This window comes from Oncorhynchus kisutch, linkage group LG3 (assembly GCF_002021735.2).
Source record: "Oncorhynchus kisutch isolate 150728-3 linkage group LG3, Okis_V2, whole genome shotgun sequence".
Taxonomy (NCBI): Eukaryota; Metazoa; Chordata; class Actinopteri; order Salmoniformes; family Salmonidae; genus Oncorhynchus; species Oncorhynchus kisutch.
Genome location: NC_034176.2, coordinates 21,666,519 through 21,691,051, shown reverse-complemented (window position 1 = coordinate 21,691,051; position 24,533 = coordinate 21,666,519). Strand labels below are relative to the sequence as shown.

The window sequence follows — 24,533 nt, the reverse complement described above, 5'->3', positions numbered from 1 at the left end:
TTGTGAAAAAAAGTGATATATTGTCATATAAAATACAATATTTATAATAAAATATTAACTTAGGTACTCTGAAAGCCATCCAATGCAACAATCATGTCTCTGTCATGGGCGGTACTGGTACCTCTAAAATTCACTCGAAAGGCACACTGGGAAATAAATATGCAAATAAGGCTTTACACCCTACAGTGTTAAAACAACATCTCAAACCTAGTTACTGTAACACCACAGATGTTGGTTCCTTAACACTGAGAAAGTGTTAACAATATCACCTTTAAAAATAAAACAATTTAAGTTGGAATTTGCAACGTCCTTGGTGTTAGGGTTCCCAACACTCTCAGGGTGTTAGTTTATAAACACTTTGAAAAGTGTTAGTTTAACACTATTTTGAGATAGTCACATATTTACAAGAAAGTATAAAATGTAACACTGTGGTTGTAAAAATTCAATAAGCAAATTTGCTGTGTATTCACTCTCTGTGTCAAGATCCCTCTGCATATCAACATCCATGTGAAAGCATTCATATTCTCCACACTGTCTCTCTCTCCTGGTAGATGCTTCAGATGATGTAGTAATGTATTCTAAACCACCCCGCTGATACTCTATTACACATAAGTGTCTGACACAAAGCGCATGATAGCCCCTGTATTATTAGGTAATACAATACATAGGTAGTCTTTTTCAGAGACATTTAAGCAATAAGGCACGGGAAGGGTGTGGTATATGGCCAATGTACCACGGCTAAAGGCTGTTCTTATGCACAACGCATTACGGAGTCCCTGGATATAGCCATTAGCCGTGGTATATTGGCCATATACCACAAACCCCCAAGGTGCTTTATTGCTATTATAAACTGGTTACCAACGTAATTAGAGCAGTAAAAATAAATGTTTTGTCATACTTATGTTATTATGTCTGATGTATCATGGGTGTCAGCCGATCTGCATTCAGGGCTGAAACCACCCAGTTTATAATTTGATTTATCTCACATACAAGTCCTTCATGAATGCTGGAGAAATTTGACATTGGCGTGAAATGCTAGATAATGGATTTAAAAATACACAAGGAATCATTCCTCATTGTTTTCAGGAATGTAATATTTGGAGATGGGAATGAATGTTATATTGAAGCTCTTGAATTTCCTCAATCGTTCATAATGCAAATGATATATTGTATGTTTATGATGGATAGTGGTACAGATTGTAGTATTGTCAGTCTGATTGTCTGTTTGATTGTGACCAGGATGCTGGCTACAGTGGGAGCAGACTTTGACTTGAGAACTCTGAGGGCAGTACGGGTCCTGAGGCCACTGAAACTGGTGTCTGGAATCCCTAGTAAGTACAATGACTTTGGAATCACTGGAAAAAGGAGAAACAATATTATGTTTGGATATGTACATTTTTGAAGTTTGCCATTTAAGCGTTAAAACATGTATTTAATCATTTAATTTTTGTTCATGTCATCTTATGTAATTCTGATAACCAGAAATGTTAAATGAAGGAACTTAAAGGGCCATTTGGGGTCTCTCCTGTGATGCGTGTTAAAACTACAACATGAGAGTGTTGTGCACTCTCTCTCAGGTCTTCAGGTAGTTCTAAAGTCCATCATGAAAGCCATGGTGCCTCTGCTGCAGATTGGCATGCTGCTCTTCTTCGCTATACTCATGTTCGCCATCATCGGCCTGGACTTTTACATGGGCAAGTTCCACCGGACCTGCTTCAGGACTGATACAGGTATGCACAATGCACATCGCTATGAAATCTTAGTCACCTGTGTTTTGTGTAACTGCTATAACTTGCATATGTAGAGTTGATATAAATGATGTACTGAGCTACAGCCTATAGTTCTGGGAGCTACTGAGGGCAGCATGTTCGTCTGTGTTTGCATGTTTGCGCACAGAACTTACCTTGTTGTGTTTGTGTGTGTCTCAGGTGAGCAGGCAGCAGAGTTCCCCTGTGGTTTGGAGGCTCCAGCGAGGACCTGTGAAAATGGAACTGTGTGTCAGGAATACTGGATCGGCCCCAACTACGGCATTACCAACTTTGACAACATCCTCTTTGCTATTCTGACCGTCTTCCAGTGCATCACCATGGAGGGATGGGTGGACATCCTCTATAACGTGAGTTCACCCTACTGTACATTTTACTGTGATATAACAAAAGTTGACCTATTCTATTGGTTAACTTGTCCTTCTGTACGAGAAATAAATATCCCAAACATAGTCTGGGACAGTTGTGGGATTCGATAAATATCAAATTAATACAACTGCTGGTGCAACAGCCTCATATTGTTGATAAACTATTAGGCTATTTCTTCACATTACAAGTGCAGCAATGCTCACACGGCAGTAAACTATAAGCGCAAATGTTCAAAAATGCAATCAGAGGGAAAATGCAATTCGCAAAAATGACCTCAAATGCAATTATGCATGTAATGGTTTATTATAAAGGTATATTTTTATGGTGAAAATTATCTTCCCCAATTTTGAAACTCACGTGCTGCCTATGTATGCCAGTTAGGCTCTACACCGGGGCGGCAGGTAGCCTAGTGGTTAGAGCGTTGGGCCAGTAACCGGAAGGTTGCTGGATCTAATAATTTTGTCTTTACATATACTAAATAATATGTGTGAAATGAGTTTTGATTTAGAATGGACAATTATCATGCACCTGTCTCAGAGCAGGGGAGGGAAAAACATGTCATCTATGCACTTTAATAGCAAACGTTCATGCCAGCCAGGTAGCCTGTACTCCTGTTGTAAGCGAAGCAATGTGCTTAATATTAGGAAAGTTGAGAAATAAATATAGTAGGCCTGGCCTATAGAAAGCTGCTCTTCCTCCTCTTTTTAATAAACTGTTTTCCAATGCAATTGCATAGCTTATAGAAATGTTGCGCACCATGAGCTCATGTGCTCTCATGAAGTTTTTGATTTGATCTCTTTTCCATGTTATTCACTATAGAATGCAATGGACCTTTTTTGTGGAAACGTTTGGAGCGGGGAAAAAACTTGTGAGAAGATTTGATCTTGAATAGTGACATGTAAACTGGTTGTTGTGTGCATGGAGGGTTGTCCCAGGTTGGTAGTACAGTCCCAGTGCACCCTGGAGGCATTATTAGACAGAGATGGAGTCTGCTGGATGTGGAAGGCTGAGTCACAGGGCCGATTCATGTTAGAGACAGACTCAAGGTTTACTCCTGGTCTTCAACAAATCCCAGCCTGTGACATTTGCACAAGAGTCACATTTAGGTAATGAAAAAGGATATGATTGTGTAACAGTGTGAAATGTTTAATAGCTTGAGTGAGAAGACAGTGTGCTTATTCTCTGCAACCTGTGGAGCCTTTCCTAGGAATGGGATTGGATTACTCAATAGCTGTTTTGCTGCTGAAAGCTGTAAAGTTGGGACAGGGAGATGGTGTCAATCTACTATTTTGCAATGAGACTTTCTGTGGGTGTTTTTAGGATACTGTTGCATTCAGAATTGATTCATTTATACACCACTCTCAGCATTTGTCTCTTGGTAGGATTTTCTACAGCATTTTTAAACAATACTTGCTGAGCTCCAATACTTGACAGTAAATGATCATTAGCTGATAGGAGCATGTTGTGTGAATACAGTAGTCTCTATGTTAAACCATGCACATCCATGCACCCTGTGGTCTATATCAGTGGTTCCCAAACCTTTTCACTCAGCCTGCGTGTCACGTTTGTTTCTATTTGCCATGGGGTGGAGAGAAACTGTTGCAGTTTTAATATACACATTTAGTCAAGTTTTATGTGTGTTCATGTGATATCTGAGTCAAACATTACAACAAAATCAATGGGTTAAAAAAACTAGCTAAAAATCATTAGCTGACATGGGCTAGTTGATCTGGACATTTCTGACAGGTTATGAATATCTCTCAAAGGTCTACAATGACTGACATGACAAGAGGAAACTGCTGATGCAATACCAACTTTCAAAATGGCTCCTTGTGCATACTACTATTAAAACTTCCAAGAGTAAGTTGAAAGCCTGACTGAGTGGAGGGGGTTCTCCACCCCCCCCCCCCCTTCCGACCCTACAATTTTGGAACCACTGGTCTATATTAAGGAGGCTCCTTCAGAAACAGCCAGGGATGGACACATGTGGTGTCTCATTCCCAGCTTCATGCCTGCTCTACTGCCACGCCTGATGGGGAGCAGCATATGCCAGTCTTCTGGCGCCCGCCACTTCACTCTGCTACGCCTCTCTCTTCCCTGGTGCTTAGCAACACAGTGCCATTCTGCTGCCCCAACGCTGGCAGAGGGAGGAGTCTTCCAGCTGAGGAGGGATCTATATCTTTCCAGCTCTCTCTCCCCTGAAATAGAGGGAGGGGAGACATGCTCAGAATGCTGAGAAGGACCAACTATGTGACTTCATGATGGTTTATCTGAAATCACATTCCTCTGTCAGCTGTTACTCCAATTCACTTGAAGTGTCCTACTGAAGTTGATCCACTCTTTATTGACTGCTTATCAAGTTTGCTGAATAGATCTGATCCTTGGTTCACTCCATAATAGTACACATTACCATCTCTGCGTTCAATATTGTGGGGCATATTTTCCCCCTTTTCTCCTTCAGCATTAGACACTGGCCGTGTCTGAATAGCCATACTTAAACTGCATACTATGTACTCATCGTCGCATACACGGCCGGAACGCAATAGCTGGCTGAGAAGGTGGGGAGGGCAGAGTGTGGGTGGATTTTTCCATATTCACCAGACATGCATGGCATTAACCAGACTGATAATAGCTCATTTCCAATTCTATTAATTTAGCTATTCATTTAATTATTATTTAATTATTCATTTAACTCTGAATAGAATAGGAAGGGAGTTGTAAGCTTATTCGGGCTGGTTATAGGCAGACTATCACATTCAACCTATACCTTAGCCATCTACTGTATCCTAGATGGGCTATATGGGACTGAAGACAGAAACAGATAACAAATATTTATCAGTGAAACCAAAGTGCTGTAACACATATTAATTCAATCAAATAGCCTAGTACAGACACCAAAACGTTACAAATGTTCAAACCAAAAGGCTACTGGACAGTCGTGTGGATGGTCAAGTCAGACCCATTGGACAGCAAACATAATAAACTAAAGCATTGATCATTGGGAAAGAGATCAGAATGACTGCTAAGGCTTGATCCATAAATGACATAGGTAGTCTGGCCTACAAAACTAAACCAATCGGTATGTTCAAATCAGAAGGCCTAAATAAAATGACATCATTAAAGCAGCCACATCCTGAGTCCTCAGTGCTGATACATTCAGAAAAAAAAAGATGGTAAAGTATTTAGTTTAAAAGACTTCTGTCTTCTGTTTTCAGAAGCTTCGCTATTCGACATCTTCCCAATTAAGTAGCCTAGTTTTGTTGTTTTGCTACTTGAAAAGAACTAGGGCCGATCACTTGCAGCTCATCTCTTCCAATGCATTGTGGAAAAGTGTGCATCGAATTCTACTTGATGAAGTGGCAAAATTAGTATAAAATTCACATACTCTCAAACATTCATGCTTGATTGCATTGTTTCCCGCTATTCGTTGATTTTGGTAGCACATTCCCATATCTAATTGATCAGCCGTTGTCAAAGCCAAAATGAGATTGGCATCCTGTCATTTAAAGTATACTCGATTTTCAAAATGTTGCAAATGTAGTTTTTTGCATACTCAAACGGTCTACAATTTAGGATTCAAGTATGGGTATTCGGACACGGAGAGTGTCACAATTAGCATGATTAATCACATTGAATGACTGTCTTTTAATCCAGAATTAGCCTTTGAGCACGGGAGGGAGGGCATGCTGAGATGATCGTATTCATCATAAGGCTGTTTGTTCTGCTCGGTCTCTGCCTGGTCTAACTGATAGCCTGGTAATGTGGCCTCAGGTTCGGGAGGTCTGCTCAAATACGACGGCTGGTGTTTCTGATTGAGGTGTTGGGGCAGAGAGACAGCCCTCGTTGGCACATCTAATTTCCTGTCTGTCGTTAGGGACCTGTGTTCTCTTCATCAGCCCTGTCATCTATCAGCCCTGATAACTGTACCTAATGTACTGTATGTCTCAGTCTCAGATAGAACACTCAGATGGCATGGGAGAGAACGCTCATATTGGATGTTCGATCCACAGAAATAAATAGTATTATATTGTATCTCTATGGTTCGATCTCTCTCTTGGGATAGTTATATTCCTTTAAAGTTGTGTCCATCAGTATTGTTGTTTCAATCATCCAATCCCAATGAGTGCTAATCATATGGATGTTTACAGCTAACATAAATTAGAAGCTACTGACACTGTTGTCTTCATGTTCCCTTCTCTTTCTATTAAATCTCCCCCTTCCCCACAATCCTTTGCTCCTCTGGTTTGAAATATCCTTCCTCTGGTGAGAAATATCCTTCTCTTAATGCACTAGCGGTATGAGCAGAAACGAAATGGTGTGTTTTCTATGTAGTAAATAGTTGTGAAAGGTCCCTGACGCAATAGCAGTAGCACAGTGCTGTTTTGGCCCTAACAAAGGGCAGTGCAGAGAGAGTGAGAGAGAGAGAGAGAGCCTATGCTGTGTTCACTGGCCTGGCTCCCTTTCAGATTAACACACTCCAGTCTGATGTAATGTGATACCATGCTATTGCCTGCTCTCTTCTCCCTAATGGGGGAGACTGGGGCGATGTGTGTGCAATCCCAGAAATGTCCAGGGGGACAGGAGAATGTTTTAGTATAGCTTTTCTCAGCAAAGCATCATAGAGGCATGGTGAGGCTTGTAGGACACAATACATGCTCAACATGTGAAAAACGGGTAAAAAATGAATTCCATCCATTGTATATTTTCCTGGTTTTGCTTCTGTGAGGTCCAGTGCAAGGTCAGGGAAAGGTCAGAAGACAACTTGACCCGGAAGAGAGGGCCCTGGCATCCATGTGACTCAGACATGGATTCCAAACCACCTGTAAAAAGTGGGCACTCTTCCAGTTCTTCTGATGGAATCCTGGCAACAGATAACACCATGTTTGCAATGCAGACGTAGCGAGGGGAGGAGGGGAGGAGGGGAGGAGGGGAGGAGGGGAGGAGGCTGCATGAGCAGAGAGGATAGATGCACTCTGTTTATATCTGTCTGTCACAAGATTTGTCCTCTCTAAATTATGGAAGCTCGTTCCTGCCACCAAAAAAATAAACATCTGACCGAGTTTGAGATAGTAAGCTATAATTATGAGATAGTAAGTCATTATAATGAGATAGTAAGCTATAATTATGAGATAGTAAGTCATTATTATGAGATAGTAAGCTATAATTATGAGATAGTAAGTCATTATTATGAGAGTAAGTCATTATTATGAGAGAGTAAGCTATAATTATGAGATAGTAAGTCATAGTTATGAGATTCTATGTCACAATAATGAGATACTAAGTGATAATTATGAGATAGTAAGTCATTACACACAGAAATGCAGACAAGGCCCTCCCTCGCCCTCCCTTTGACAAATCAGCCCATAACTCTATCCTCCTGTTTCCTGCTAACAAGCAAAAACTCAAACAGGAAGTACCAGTGACACGATCAATACGGAAGTGGTACAATGAAGCAGATGCTAAGCTACAAACTGTTTCGCTAGCACAGACTGGAATATGCTTTGGGATTCATCCACTAACATTGAGGAGTTTACCACATCAGTCACCGGATTCATTAATAAGTGCATCAATGATGTTGTCCCCTCAGCAGAGCATGTAAGCGGAGTTGAGCTGTTGAAAATCCCGCTCATCACTCATGGTAGCGGTGCTTGTGCACCATATGCCTTCCTACTGTTCCACTAAAAACCACTCTGCGCTCCATTCATTAAAATCACAATTTAACCAACACCATCTATTTTTGTGATACCTGGACCTACCAATTGGTTTTTAAGTATTGAAACCAAACCATATGGATTTGAATGAAAAGTATTTGAATAAACATGAAAAGGTGAATGTAAGAAGCGACCATAATTTCAAAGAGGCTACATGTCATATTAAACAGCATATAAACACACTAAATAGGTCAGGAACCAGACACGGTGTAACGGCTGATTTCTTCCTCTTCCTCTGAAGACGTGTAGCAAGGATCGGACCAAGATGGTAATTGTCCATGGTTGTTTATTTAAAAACATAAACTGAACACTATGAATACAAAATCAATAAACGTGAACAAACCGAAACAGTACCGTGTGGCGACAAACACAGACACGGAAACAAACACCCACAAACAAACAGTGAAACCCAGGCTACCTAAGTATGATTCTCAATCAGAGACAACTAACGACACCTGCCTCTGATTGAGAACCATACTAGGCCGAAACATAGAAATCCAAATAATCATAGAAAAACAGACTGCCCACCCCAACTCACGCCCTGACCATACTAAATAACAACAAAACAAAGGAAATAAAGGTCAGAACGTGACACACGGAATGTTAAAAATGTGTATTTAGACCATATTATTTAAATTATTTCAAGGCTATAGCTACAAAGAAATACATTGTGAATATATTGTGAAGACATAAAGCCCTCAGCATTTAAATACAAATTAAATGAAAAATGACATCATTTTTATTATCATTTTTAGAAACGCCAGTCTGTGGCTTCAGGCTCATGCGATGGTGCATGGAGAGCCGGCCAGCAGCAGAGAATATCCTCTCCACACTTGCAGAGCCACTGAGGATGCTTAACACCCTTTTGACCACTCTTGCCAGGCTGGGCAGAGATGCAGAGTTGTTTTTTGTATTTTTCTGTAGGTAAGCCATAAGGTTCTTAGACAAAATAACCCAATCAAAACGGAAAGCTCCTTGAACATGGTAAAATGCCAGGCCTATTGGGCCAAAATCAATTATGGCCTATAGTATAGATAATAGAAAGGAAATGAACAAAACGTTTAAGAGATTTGATGTTTAGTTTATAAATACTACAATGACACACTTAGTTATCTACCCACCTCCTTTCTTTTAGCATGTGCGCATAGCATGCTTTTCGGATATGTGTCTATTCAGATTCCACAATGATTCTTTAATTGCGGACACTAAATCCCAGCACTCCCTCACCTTGGTTTAACACCTGCGTTATCAATTTTTTTATGAAAATATTTTGCAAACTCCATAACAGTAGCTAAAGCAAGGGGCTATAGCAGCACGCAATTAGACTACAAATGCATACTGGGGCAGGCATTCCCTGAGCTCGTGAAGTGAGTGCTACTGGAGCGCTACTGAAGTGAAATTGGAGCAGGCGAGAAGGACGATGCTCCAGCTTTTGGGAATCTCGCTCCCGCTCCAAGCAAATTGGGCAAGCTACGCTCTTCGCTCTGCTCTGCTCACGTGCTCTGCCCCACAGTGACCGTACGTACATAGCCCAACCAGAAGCCTTGAAATACAGGCAACATCCGCACTTGAAGACGAGATATGCCGCTTTTAAGGACAGTAATCCAGACGCTTATAAGAAATCCTGCTAATCCTATTATGCCAACTCTGGTGGAGTCTGAGTGTCTCAGCGACGCGAGCCTACCAGATGAGCTAAATGTCTTCTATGCTCGCTTCGAGGCAAGCAACCCTGAACCATGCATGAGAGCACCAGCTGTTCCGGATGACTGTGTGATCTCATGCTCCATAGCCAATGTGAGTAAGACCTTTAAACAGGTTAACACTTAAACAGGTTAACACTGGTTACATGTTCTCCATACCTGTGGGTGTACTCCACCTCAATCTTCGTATGATCCATCTGCTGCTTTTCAGTAATAATTTGTCTTACTTTCTCTACACTCGGCCCAGTTCTCATGTGAAGACTCTGCTATGCCATCCACAACAATGTTATTTCTACTGGATTGTCCTTCTAGATCATGCTGTCAAACTCATTCCATGGAGGGCTTAGTGTCTGCAGGATTATGTTTTTTCCTTTTAATAAAGACCTAGACAACAAGGTGAGGGGAGTTCCTTACTGATTAGTGACCTTAATTCATCAGTCAAGGGAGGAGCGAAAACCCACAGATATTTCTCCCTCCGTGGAAGGAGTTTGACAACTGTGTTCTAGATAGTCTGTTTTCCCAGTCATTGTTAATAACCAATCACAGTAAGTGCTGATGTCATCTCAAGAGGACTTACAGTTTGATGTCATCTTGCTGCAAGTCTCTTTCAGGACATCCACCTCTCCCTGGGAGAACTGAAAATGGTTCTTAAGGTCCTGGATCTCTCTGGTCAGATTGTCTATTCTTTTGTTAGTTGAGTCCAGCACTATTTGGATAAAGCTTTTGAAGCTTTTTTCCTGTTGTTGTAACAATTGCGAAACACTGTCCTCTCCATTACTCCCACCTTTGACTTTACATGCTATGGTAGCAACGCTGGTACTCCACACAGTTCCAGATATGGCAAGACATAGGACAGACTTAAACAGCAACTAACATCAGGGATTCAGACAGCCACAAGCCTGGGATAATTCACGGCCCCAGCCACAAGGGCTAACCGCGTCGCGGGCTGTGTTAAAGCTGTCAAGGAAACCTTGCTAGCTAGTTATCAGCTAGGTTAGCTGCTACCTGGACAGATAAAGTGGTTCCACTAACTGAGGCTAACTGCGTCACGGAATCCAAATGTTTGCCCAGTTTTTACGACACTCAATGTATTTTATGCCACACTCTGAATGACCACTGTCCTCAATGTTGTGATGGGTTAGGCTTGAAAATGTCAACTCCCCTGGATTGATGGCTGCCCTTTTAGGTGAAGCTCATTGAGGCTTATGGGGTTGCTTGTGTATTCCCTCTCTTCTTTAAGCCAAGGTTCAAATCTCTGTTTATCTGTCACCAGCTAAGAGCATATTATAAGTGATGGTCTACCAAGTAGCTTAGTCTCTAGTATTATGTCATTATATAGTAACTTTATGTGTGTACCTTTAGTTAGCTGCATATATGGACCTGTTGGGAGGATGTTGGTTGTAAACTGTTGAGTCTGTGGAAATAGAAGGTCAGTCAGTATGCTGTGCAGTTGTGTCACCCACCCAGCCTGCTGCTCCTTGCTTTGTTTGTCTGATTGCTGTATTGATTAATCACTCGTGAAATGTTTCAGGGAGCAGAGATGGATGATGACTCCATGCAATGGAGAGAGCCACACCTGTCTGTGTTGGTTAGATAGCTACATCACTGGTGCAACAGCAATACAAGGAGAGAGCCCAGTCTGTCTGGGTGGGTTAGCTAGCTACATCACTGGTGCAACAGCAATACAAGGAGAGAGCCCAGTGTGTCTGGGTGGGTTAGCTAGCTACATCACTGGTGCAACAGCAATACAAGGAGAGAGCCCAGTGTGTCTGGGTGGGTTAGCTAGCTACATCACTGGTGCAGCAGCAATACAAGGAGAGAGCCACACCTGTCTGTGTTGGTTAGCTAGCTACATCACTGGTGCAACAGCAATACAAGGAGAGAGCCACACCTGTCTGTGTTGGTTAGCTAGCTACATCACTGGTGCAACAGCAATACAAGGAGAGAGCCACACCTGTCTGTGTTGGTTAGCTAGCTACATCACTGGTGCAACAGCAATACAAGGAGAGAGCCCAGTGTGTCTGGGTGGGTTAGCTAGCTACATCACTGGTACAACAGCAATACAAGGAGAGAGCCACACCTGTCTGTGTTGGTTAGCTAGCTACATCACTGGTGCAGCAGCAATACAAGGAGAGAGCCACACCTGTCTGTGTTGGTTAGCTAGCTACATCACTGGTGCAAAAACAATACAAGGAGAGAGCCACACCTGTCTGTGTTGGTTAGCTAGCTACATCACTGGTGCAACAGCAATACAAGGAGAGAGCCACACCTGTCTGTGTTGGTTAGCTAGCTACATCACTGGTGCAGCAGCAATACAAGGAGAGAGCCCAGTCTGTCTGGGTGGGTTAGCTAGCTACATCACTGGTGCAGCAGCAAATCAAAGAGAGAGCCCAGTCTGTCTGGGTGGGTTAGCTAGCTACATCACTGGTGCAGCAGCAAATCAAAGAGAGAGCCACACCTGTCTGTGTTGGTTAGATAGCTACTTCACTGGTGCAGCAGCAATACAAAGAGAGAACCCAGTCTGTCTGGGTGGGTTAGCTAGCTACATCACTGGTGCAACAGCAATACAAGGACAGAGCCCAGTCTGGGTGGGTTAGCTAGCTACATCACTGGTGCAGCAGCAAATCAAAGAGAGAGCCCAGTCTGTCTGGGTGGGTTAGCTAGCTACTTCACTGGTGCAGCAGCAAAACAAAGAGAGAACCCAGTCTGTCTGGGTGGGTTAGCTAGCTACTTCACTGGTGCAGCAGCAAAACAAAGAGAGAACCCAGTCTGTCTGGGTGGGTTAGCTAGCTACTTCACTGGTGCAGCAGCAAATCAAAGAGAGAGCCCAGTCTGTCTGGGTGGGTTAGCTAGCTACTTCACTGGTGCAGCAGCAAAACAAAGAGAGAACCCAGTCTGTCTGGGTGGGTTAGCTAGCTACTTCACTGGTGCAGCAGCAAAACAAAGAGAGAACCCAGTCTGTCTGGGTGGGTTAGCTAGCTACATCACTGGTGCAGCAGCAAAACAAAGAGAGAACCCAGTCTGTCTGGGTGGGTTAGCTAGCTACATCACTGGTGCAACAGCATTTAATTTAATTTTTTACCTTTAATCAGTCAAGTCAGTTAAGAACAAATTCTTATTTTCAATGACGGCCTAGGAACAGTGGCTTGTTCAGGGGCAGAACGACAGATGTTTACCTTGTCAGCTCGGGGATTCTATCTTGCAACCTTTCGGTTACTAGTCCAACGTTTTAACCACTAGGTTTCCTGCCACCCCAATACAATAAAGAGTAAAGGAAAGGCATATGCTCTCTTCAACAGACATAAAACAGCACACTCTGAGACTGCATGCAATGCTTGGAAAGGAAAATGAATGCAACTTGGCTATATTGATGTCCATGGTTCTGAAATTCTAAATTACCCAATGCAACAGAGAGAGACTGGTGTGTTAGTTAATTCAGTGGTGCAGCAGCAGCCTGTAACAAAAGAAAGAGGGAGAAAGACGACAAGATCATGGTGCTGAAATGAAGTGATTGGGAGTAGTGACCTACATGTAGTTCAACTAGTAATTTCATTACATTTTGCTGTAGCTTGGTGGCAGTTGAACTAAATTAAAATCTTGGTAGTGTTTTCAGAAGTTAATAACTTTTTGCCATTTAGTGGTGTAGCTAACTACTGGAACTACACGCTACTTTTTTTGCACAAGTAAAATACACTGAACACAAAAATAAACGTAACATGTAAGGTGTTGGTCCCCTGTTTCATGAGCTGAAATAAAAGATACCTGAAATGTTCCATACGCACAAAAAGCAGACCATTTGAATGGTGTTGTGTGGTGAGCGGTTTTCTCAATGTTGTGAACAGATTTCTCCATGGTGGGGGTGGGGTTATGGTATGGACAGGCATAAGCTACAGACAAAGAACACAATTGCATTTTATTGATGACAATTTTAATGCACAGAGATACCGTGAAGAGATCCTGAGGTCCATTGTCGTGTCATTCATCAGCCGCCATCCCCTCATGTTTCATCATGATTTGCACAACGTCATGTCACAAGGATCTGTACACAATTCATGGAAGCTGAAAATGTCCCAGTTCTTCCATGGCCTGCATACTCACTAGACATGTCACCCATTGAGCTTGTTTGGGATGCTCAGGAGCGGCGTGTACGACAGCATGTTCCAATTCTCTAAAAGTGTGTTCCAACTTTGCACAGCCATTGAAGAGGAGTGGGACAACATTCCACAGGCCACAATCAACAGCTTGATCAACTCTATGTGAAAGAGATGTGTCGCTCTGCATGAGGCAAATGGTGGTCACACCAGATACTGACTGGTTTTCTGATTCAAGGCCTTATGATTAGGTTAGGGCCTAATGAATTGATAAAAATGTATTCCTTACATGAACTGTAACTCTGTAAAATCTTGTTGCATGTTTCATTTATGGTTTTGTTCAGTATAAAATATGGGTAAAGTAGGCTTTCCTTTCTTTTTTGACATCAGACCTGTCTCATTCTCACTTGATACACAGTTTTTGTGTTTAATAGGCTATATTACACATTCTGACTCAAGAGTGATTTGTTGTTGCAATTTGTAGTCTATAACATTTTAGATTTAGATACATTTTCACGAGGTAGTTTGGATGTAGTGAACTACTTTTCCAAAGTATCTAGTTAATTAAACAATATGTTTCTTAAGGCTAGCTTTAGTGTCGCTTAACTTCTACCAGTGTGAAGTAATTTGTAGCTTGGTAAACTGTATTTTCAGAGTAGCTTTCACAACACTGCTGAAATGTAAGTCACAACTTCCACATCAATGCACGTATACATTGAAATGAATTACAGTGAAATGAAAATGATTCATCCTCTGTATCTGCTCTTGGAGTCCCTCCTGAATGCTGGTACGGGCCGTTCCTTGCCTGTAGCCTGTATTAGAGAGAGACAGAGTACTCAGGCTGTATGAGATAACATTCCCATCCTGTCCAGGCCAGGCCATGCTGTGCTACTCTTCTGCTCTCTCCCTGGGGGGCCTGATGAAGAAGAATGGGGAGGGGGGGAAGCGATGCGAGCATTTGCTGCAGGAGACCAGAGGATAATGGGAAACAAATGCTCCTCTCTTCCAGCCTGCCTGCCAGACTCTAGCTTTGCTCTCTCCCACTTAATCATGTTATCCTGAACAAGAACTTTGGGTCAATATGCCTCCGCTCTTCTCCATGGGCTAGAGCCCTTCCTTTCTCCGCACTCCAATTCAACAGCCCAAATGGACTGCTGCTACCACATCGATAATTGTATATAGAGATTAGATATTATCACAAGTGTGGTTCGATGCAGTCTTTCTTGTGGTTGGATTTCTATGTCCTATGAGATTAGTGTGGAAGTGTGTAAAATGTCGGTCTCTGTCTGGTGTGCTCCAGTACAGTAGCAGGCTGTGTACATGGCTGCCTTACTGCCCCCGTCCTGACTTCTCATTTGGTGTGCTTAGCATGTTATACTCTCATCAGGCATGTCCACATTAACCCAGCACAGATTTCCTCTGTCCTCATTCAGTCAGTGGCAATACATTCGTAGGAGTTCAGTACATACAGTACTGTACAGCCTGATCTGGGGATGTTTGATTCAGTTTTGAACAACTGAAAAAAGCCTTTATATACAGTACCTTCAGAAAGTATTCATACCCCTTGAGATATTCCACATTTTGTTGTGTTACAGCATGAATTCAAAAAAAGATTTATGTTCCACCAGGACAATGACCCCAAGCATACAGCCAAAGCAACGCTGGAATGGCATCAGAACAAGAATGTGAAAGTCCTTGAGTGGCCCAGCCAAAGCCCAGACTTGAATCCCATCAACAACAAAAAACGTTATTTATATTTTTCAAACAATATAAACATATACAGACAAAAGACGACACACAGACGCACGCAAACATCAACGACATCACACCTGCCCAGACCCACATGTTCCCACCACATCTATCCCCACTGCTTATAAGACTATAAGCCATATGGCCTCAAATTGTGCTATTCTGTTTCTCTCTGTCCCCCACACCTTTTCAATATTGAAATAATAATGCATTTCATTGTTCTACTCTCTTAACGATGGAGGATCATTTGATTTCCAGTTTAAGTCATTTTCTTTACAAAATGATTGATGAGAAAAGTATGGTCCAACCCATTGGGTATTTCATCGCACCCTCTTTTACCATGTTTTATAGTATGCAGATAGACAGATTAAAAGTACATTTACATTGTAGAACTTCTGACAACCAACTTTAACTCCACTCATAACTTTTGTACTTCATAGTATTTCTAGAAGGCCTGAATTATTGAGTCATTGTTCATTTGACACTTAAGACATAACTCTATCGTTGTGTTGTAGAATTTATGAATGTTGTCGCTTATATAATACATTCTGTAAATTAGTTTATACTGGATTAAGTGTAATTTTTCATTTACTGTAATTTCATTAGTTATGTTCCATCACTCCCTCCGTATTGTACCAATATTAGTTATTTTTAAGTCTTGGTTCCAATAGTTATATATTTATTGTCGTGTCTTTGGCTATGCTGGATTAAGTGATATGACATGCTATTCTATAAAATAATTTCTCCGTAATTAATATTACCTGTGTAATGCTCCGGGTGTCGTGGGTGTAGAGTCAAATGCAGGAGACAGAGAGTTCAATGCTGTGCGTCTTTTAATAGCACACAGGGTGCTCACAAAAGTTACGTTCCCAAACACAGGGAATCAAAATGTACAATGGAACAAATCACAACCAGGCACAAACACGTACCTCTACAACAGAGCCGAAGGTTACATTGAAATAATCCCGCACAACAACCAGGCGGGCCGGCTGTCTAATAAAGACAAACTAATTAACCATACACAGGTGCTACCACTAAACATACAAGGAGGGGGAGGAAAAACAATCAGTGGCAGCTAATAGGCCGGTGACGACGACCGCCGAGCGCCACCCGCCTGGGAAGGGGAAACACCCTCGGTCGGACTCGTGACAGTACCCCCCCCTGACGCGCGGCTCCCGCAACCCCCCGAAACAGGCCTCGAGGTCGCCCCGGAGGACGAGGTGCAGGGCGATCCGGATGGAGGCGATGGAAATCCCTCAACATGGAGGGAGCCAAGATGTCCCCCACCGGTACCCAGCACCTCTCCTCCGGACCGTACCCCTCCCAGTCCACGAGGTACTGCAGGCCCCTCACCCGGCGTCTTGAGTCCAGAATGGCCCGGATCGTGTACGCCGGGGTCCCCTCGATGTCCAGAGGGGGGGGGGGGACCTCCGGCACCTCACTGTCCTGCAGGGGACCAGCTACCACCGGCCTGAGGAGAGACACATGAAACGAGGGGTTTAATATGATAATAGGAAGGGAGTTGTAATCGATAACACACCTCGTTTATTCTCCTCAGGACTTTAAAGGGCCCTACACACTGCGGACCCAGCTTCCGGCAGGGCAAGCGGAGAGGTAGGTTTCGGGTCGAGAGCCAGACCCTGTCCCCCGGTACAAACACGGGGGCCTCACTGCGGTGGCGGTCAGCACTCCTCTTCTGCTGGCGTTCTGAGCCATTTCAACCCAGGGAATGTATCGTGCCCACTCCCCTGGCCGATCCTGGCAATACGACCGCAGAAACCTACCCACCTCCTGGTTCACTCTCTCCACCTGCCCATTACTCTCGGGGTGATAACCGGAGGTCAGGCTGACAGAGACCCCCAAGCATTCCATGAACGCTCTCCATACCCGAGACGTGAATTGGGGGCCCCGATCAGAAACGATGTCCTCCGGCACCCCGTAGTGCCGAAAGACATGGGTGAATAATGCCTCCGCAGTCTGTAGGGCTGTAGGGATACCGGGCAACGGGAGGAGACGGCAGGACTTAGAGAACCGATCCACAATCACTAGAACCGTGGTGTTCCCCTGAGACGCCGGAAGATCGGTCAGGAAATCTATGGACAGATGTGACCATGGCCGCTGTGGAACGGGGAGGGGTTGTAGCTTCCCTCTAGGAAGGTGCCTAGGAGCCTTACTCTGAGCGCACACTGAACAGGAGGAGACATAACCCTTAACGTCCTTAGCCAACGTAGGCCACCAATACCTCCCCTGAAGGCTCCCCACTGTCCTCGTCACCCCAGGGTGACCCGAGGAGGGTAGGACGTGAGCCCACCCAATCAGTTTGTCCCGAACACCAAGCGGCACGTACCTTCGCCCCGCTGGACACTGAGGAGGCGCGGGTTCAGCCCGTAACGCCCGCCCGCTCGATGTCCGAGTCCACCTCCCATACCACTGGGGCTACCAGCTTTGAGGCTCGAAGGATGGGAGTAGGTTCGGTGGACCCATCCTCCGTGTCGTAAAGGCGGGACAGTGCGTCAGCCTTTACGTTCTGGGAGCCCGGTCTATAAGACAAAGTAAACCAGAACCGGGTGAAGAAGATGGCCCACCTTGCCTGACGTGGGTTAAGTCTCCTAGCTGCCCGAATATACTCCAGATTCTGGTGGTCGGTCCAGATGAGAAAGGGGTGCTTAGCCCCCTCCACACCTTCAGAGCTCTAACCACCGCTAGCAACTCCCGGTCCCCCACATCATAGTTACGCTCCGCTGGGCTGAGCTTCCTTGAGAAGAAAGCGCAGGGGCGGAGTTTTGGTGGCGTACCCGAGCGCTGTGATAGCACGGCACCCACCCCAGCCTCGGACGCGTCCACCTCCACTATGAATGCTAGAGAGGGATCCGGATGCGCCAACACGGGCGCATCAGTGAACAGCGCCTTCAACTTGTTGAATGCTCCGTCCGTCTCTGCTGACCACTGCAACCGCACCGGGCCCAACCTTCAGCAGTGAGGTGATGGGAGCCGCTATCTGGCCAAAACCACGGATAAACCTCCGGTAGTAGTTGGCAAAACCCCAAAACCGCTGCACCTCCTTTACTGTGGTCGGAGTCGGCCAATTACGCACGGCCCTAATGCGGTCTCCCTCAATCACTACCCCCGAGGTAGAAATGCGATATCCCAGAAAAGAGACGGCTCGTTTAGAGAACACGCATTTCTCAGCCTTGACGTATAGGTCATGCTCCAGCATTCTACCAAGCACCTTGCGCACCAGAGACACATGCGCGGTGTGAGTGGCCGAGTAGATCAGAATGTCATCGATATAAACAACCACTCCCTGCCCGCACAGGTCCCTGAGAATCTCGTCTACAAAGGATTGAAAAACGGCTGGAGCATTTTTTTTAACCCATACAGCATGACGAGGTACTCATAGTGGCCTGATGTAGTACTAAATGCGGTTTTCCACTCGTCTCCCTTCTGAATACGCACCAGACTATACGCGCTCCTGAGATCCAGTTTTGTGAAGAACTGCGCTCCGTGGAACGATTCCACCGCCGTAGCGATGAGAGATAGAGGGTAACTATACCCCACTGTGATGGCGTTTAGACCTCTATAATCGATACACGGACGCAAACCTCCAAACTTTTTCCTCACAAAAAAGAAACTTGAGGAGACGGGTGAAATGGAGGGCCGAATGTACCCCTGTCCCAGCGACTCCGTGACATATGTCTCCATTGCCAACGTTTCCTCCTGGGACAGCGGGTACACGTGACTCTTGGGAAGCGCAGCGTCTACCTGGAGATCTATCGTACAATCCCTTCCCAGTCGATAAGGTGGTAATTTAGTCGCTTTCACTTTACTGAAAGCGATTTCCAAATCGGCATACTAGGGGGGAATGCACACCGTGGAACACTGGTCTGGACTCTCCACCGACGTGGCACCGATGGAAACTCCCAAACACCTTCCAGAACACTCCTCTGACCATCCCTGGATTACCCCCAGTCTCCACGAAATTTTTGGATTGTGCCGGGCCAGCCAGGGAGTCCCCAGCACCACTGGAAACGCAGGTGAATCAATAATAAAGAAACTGATACGCTCCCTATGATTCCCCTGCGTCACCATGTCCAGTGGGACCGTGGTCTCCCTGACCATCCCTGACCCTAATGGCCGGCTATCTAGGGAGTGCACGGGAAAAGGAGAATTTATTGGCACCAACGGAACCCCTAACTTAAGGGCGAGTCCGCGATCCATAAAGTTCCCAGCTGCGCCTGAATCGACTAGCGCCCTATGCTGGGAAGAGGGAAAAAAGTGAAGGAAAAAGGTTAAGACAAACATGTGGCCAACAGGGGGTTCTGGGTGAGTTTGATGCTGACTCACCTGGGGTGACCGAGAAGCGTTCCGCCTGCCATCTCTACTCCCAGACGGACCCCCCCAGTGTGTCCTCTCCAACCACAGTTGGTGCAGGGAAGGCCTCCTCCTCCGGTACCCCTCGGCGCAGCCCCTCCCAACTCCATCGGAATGGGAGCGGAGGGGCTGGGTGGTGGAACGCACAGGACCCTCTCTGAACGCCCGCGGGCAGCCAGCAGATTATCCAGTCGAATGGACATGTCAATCAGCTGATCCAGTGACAGAGTGGTGTCCCGACACGCTAACTCCCGGCGGACGTCCTCTCGGAGACTACACCTGTAGTGGTCCATAAGGGCCCTGTCGTTCCACCCAGATCCGGCTGCCAAGGTCCGGAACTCCAGCGCGTAATCCTGGGCGCTCCACCTCTCCTGCCTGAGATGAAATAGTCGTTCTCCCACCGCTCGGCCATCTAGAGGGTGATCAAACACGGCACGGAAGCGGCGGGAAAACTCTGGGTAGTGCTCCCGCGCTGAGTCTGGGCCATTCCAGACTGCGTTCGCCCACTCCAGAGCACAACCCGTGAGGCAGGAGATGAGGACACTCACCCTCTCTGCTCCTGAGGGAGTGGGTCTGATGGTGGCCAGGTATAGCTCCAGCTGAAGCAGAAACCCCTGGCAACCCGCCGCCGCTCCATCATAAGCCTTCGGTAGCGTCAGACGGAGGGTGCTGGAGTCGGGAGATGGGGAGTCCGGAACCGTGGGTGCCGAAGGTGGAGAGAGGAGACCACTCCTCTCCCATCTGTCCATTCTCTCCATCACTTGATCCATCGCGGATCCGATCCGATGGAGGACGGTGGTGTGGTGGAGAACCCGTTCCTCCATCGATGGGAGGGGGTTGGCTGCTGCTCCTGCTGACTCCATTCAATTTGATAGGTGCGGGATTCTGTAATGCTCCGGGTGTCGTGAGTGTGGAGTCAAATGCAGGAGACAGAGAGTTCAATGCTGTGCGTCTTTTAATAGCACCAACGCACCACAGGGTCCTCACAAAAGTTACGTTCCCAAACACAGGGAATCAAAATGTACAATGGAACAAATCACGACCAGGCACAAACACGTACCTCTACAACAGAGCCGAAGGTTACATTGAAATAATCCCGCACAACAACCAGGCAGGCCGGCTGTCTAATAAAGACAAACTAATTAACCATACACAGGTGCTACCACTAAACATACAAGGAGGGGGAGGAAAAACAATCAGTGGCAGCTAATAGGCCGGTGACGACGACCGCCGAGCGCCACCCGCCCGGGAAGGGGAAACACCCTCAGTCGGCATCGTGACAACCTGATTGAGCTAATCATGTAAATGTAATTAACTAGAGAGTCGGGCACTATGAAAAAATATTTATAGAGCTGTTATCTTCCGAAGAAACTCTTAAAGACCTAGTAATATTTTACATCAATAGCAGTCGATATTAATCGTCATCTTAATTCAGTCTCATCTGAAAGTTGTAAATTCTTGGTTATCTGCACGAACCCTGGCTAACAATTTGAATCAGCAATACAAAATTGGGTTTAATCATTTATTTACTAAATACCTAACTAATCACACAGAATTACACATACACATAATTAAATAATAACTTGATTACAAATTACGTCATAAAGGAAAACTTCCCTGGCGGGCGGAACAGATATGACAGCTTGTTACACAAAAGAAAAGGGTCTGGGTTTGAGTGAAAGAGCGGGAAGACTGAGGAACGAAGGGCGAAGCTGTGCTATCGTAAATACAGTATCTTATGCATTCTAAATTACCGCCCAATTGGAAAAGGAAAATGCAATAAATATTTACTCTGAGCTGCGCTTCAGTAGGTTGGTGGTAGATGGAAGACTGTGTTGCCAAACCGAGTCCTCTGTCCTTTGAAGAATGTCTCTGGTGGTCAATTGGATAAGTTGTAGTAACGTCGTTGTGTGATAGACGGGATACTCTGTCTGTTCCTTCCTAACCTGCGTTTGCAGCTGCTGTTGCTAACTCAACGGCTATCAATTCTGTAGTGAATAAGAGTTCAAAGTTCATACCATTCGCAACCAAAGCTCACGCTGATGTTGGCTTCATTTTGTAGTTATTATCTGAACCATTCTGACATCGGACCGTCGTCCTGCATCCTCGGAACAGGAAGTTACATTGTCTTCAAAGGCTTATATAGGAAGGGAGAGGAGGGTGTGATTGAAAGGTTTTATAGCCTATGTCCCTTCACAGGGGCGGGCCACTGATTGAGCAGAGCCCTATCTTATGAAAACCCAAATCTCACATTTTAGAAGCTAAAATCACATTTCAACCCATCACGAATAATTTCATATTCAAACATTTAAATTGAACAACAATTACATGTGAATACCATAACTCTGATGTGTAGACGTTCCACTGTAGAGTTGATCATCTTATCATTGATGAGAATGTCTCAGATGACAACCGAACTGACATCATATTCATTAAGTACCACCGCATATGTTCAATTGTTCGGATTACCAGAATATAGTTCAGGTGGGGACCTTCTGATGTTCCCAGAATCTCTATGTTAACCATGGGTTTTGCCAATGGGTTAACCATGGGTTTTGCCAATGTAACATCAGTAGGGTAGAGAGAGGAAAAAGTGGGGAAGAGGTATTTATGACTGTCATAAACCTACCCCCCAGGCCAGCGTCATGACAATATATATATTTTAAAAATTATGTATAAGAACTTGTCAGTTGATTAGGTCCTCTGCAAGGTTTTGTATGTCTTACCTAAACTGGGGGGGGGAGATCTGTTCCAACAGGGCAATAACCCCAAGCATACAGCCAAAGCAACCCTGGCTTCAGAACAAGAATGTGAAAGTCCTTGAGTGGCCAAGCCAAAGCTCACACTTGAATTCCATTGAAATTCTATGGAAAGACCACGATTGCTGTTCACCGACGCGCCTCATCTAATTTAACAGAGCTTGAGAAAATCTGCAAGGAAGAATGGGAGGAACTCCCCAAATCCAAATGTGCAAAGCTGATAGACATACCCCATAGCAGTCACAGCTGTAATTGCTATTGCCTCAGGGGCATGAATAGTTGTGAAAATCAGATATTTCTATTCATTTTCAATACATTTGCAAACATTTCTTAAAACATGTTTTCACTTTGTCATTATGGGGTATTGTGTGTTCATGGGTGAGAAAAAAAAAGATTTTGAATTCAAGTTGTAACTACAAAATGTGGAATAAGTCAAGGAGTGAGAATACTTTCTGAAGGTACTGTACATATAGAATATATTTTCTCTCTGTAGAATAGTGTCTTTCCTGCATGTGTTGCTACTGTCAATGTAATTCACAGTGGAGCATGCTTGTCCTACAGTGCCTTCAGAAAGTATTCACACCTCTTGACTTTTTTCACATTTTGCTGTGTTACAAAATGGGATTCAAATGGAAAAGGGATTGAACCGTCATTTTTGTCAACGATCAACACAAATGACTATTTTGTCCAAAAAAAAGAACAATTCAAAAAAATTATTTAATTAATGGAAAATAAAACAGTAATATATATATTGATTTGATAAGTATTCAACCCCCTGAAGCAATGTTAGTATCATCTTTGACAGCGATTACAACTGTGAGTCTTTTTGAGTAAGTCTCACCTGGATTGTACAATATTGGCCCACTCTTTAAAAAATTATTCAAGCTCTGTCAAGTTGGTAGTTCATCATTTCTAGACATCCATTTTTAAGCTTTGCCATAGATTTTCAAACCAATGTACAGTACCAGTCAAAAGTTGGGACACCTACTCCTTCAAGGGTTTTTCTTAATTTGTACAATTTTATACATTGTAGAATAATAGTGAAGACATCAAAACTATAAAATAAAATATGGAATCATGAAGTTACATTTTTTTATTTCACCTTTATTTAACCAGGTAGGCTAGTTGACAACAAGTTCTCATTTGCCACTGCGACCTGGCCAAGATAAAGCATAGCAATTCGACACATACAACAACAGAGTTACACATGGAATAAACAAAACAGTCAATAATACAGTAGAACAAAAAACAAAAAGTATATATACAGTGAGTGCAAATGAGGTAAGATAAGGGAGTTAAGGCAATAAATAGGCCATGGTGGCGAAGTAATTACAAAATAGCAATTAAACACTGGAATGGTAGATGTGCAGAAGATGAATGTGCAAGTAGAGATACTGGGGTGCAAAGGAGCAAGATAAATAAATAAATACAGTATGGGGATGAGGTAGGTAGATAGATGGGCTGTTTACAGATGGGCTATGTACAGGTGCAGTGATCTGTGAGCTGCTCTGACAGCTGGCGCTTAAAGCTAGTGAGGGAGATATGAGTATCCAGCTTCAGAGATTTTTGCAGTTCGTTCCAGTCATTGGCAGCAGAGACCTGGAAGGAAAGACGACCAAAGGAGGAATTGGCTTTGGGGGTAACCAGTGAGATATACTTGCTGGAGAGCATGCTACGAGTGGGTGCTGCTATGGTGACCAGTGAGCTGAGATAAGGCGGGGCTTTACCTAGCAGAAACTTTTAAATGACCTGTAGCCAGTGGGTTTGCGACGAGTATGAAGCGAGGGCCAACCAACGAGTAGATCAGTACCAACCAATGGTGGGTAGTGTATGGGGCTTTGGTGACAAAACGGATGGCACTTTGATAGACTGCATCCAATTTGTTGAGTAGAGTGTTGGTGGCTATTTTATAGATGACATCACTGAAGTCGAGGATCGGTAGGATGGTCAGTTTTACGAGGGTATGTTTGGCAGCATGAGTGAAGGATGCTTTGTTGCGATATAGGAAGCCGATTCT

The 24,533-nt window shown here is 44.3% G+C and overlaps 1 protein-coding gene across 1 annotated transcript in view; it reads left to right on the top strand.

The window, feature by feature from the left end:
• Positions 1-1,240: 1,240 nt before the first annotated feature.
• The window catches only part of LOC109873381 (voltage-dependent N-type calcium channel subunit alpha-1B-like), a 92,225-nt gene continuing 68,932 nt past the window's right edge, over positions 1,241-24,533 (top strand). Inside the window, exons 1-3 of the mRNA XM_031816346.1 lie at positions 1,241-1,331; positions 1,578-1,730; positions 1,929-2,116. Of these exons, the coding sequence (XP_031672206.1) occupies positions 1,241-1,331; positions 1,578-1,730; positions 1,929-2,116 (432 nt within the window). The remainder of the gene's footprint in view (positions 1,332-1,577; positions 1,731-1,928; positions 2,117-24,533) is intronic.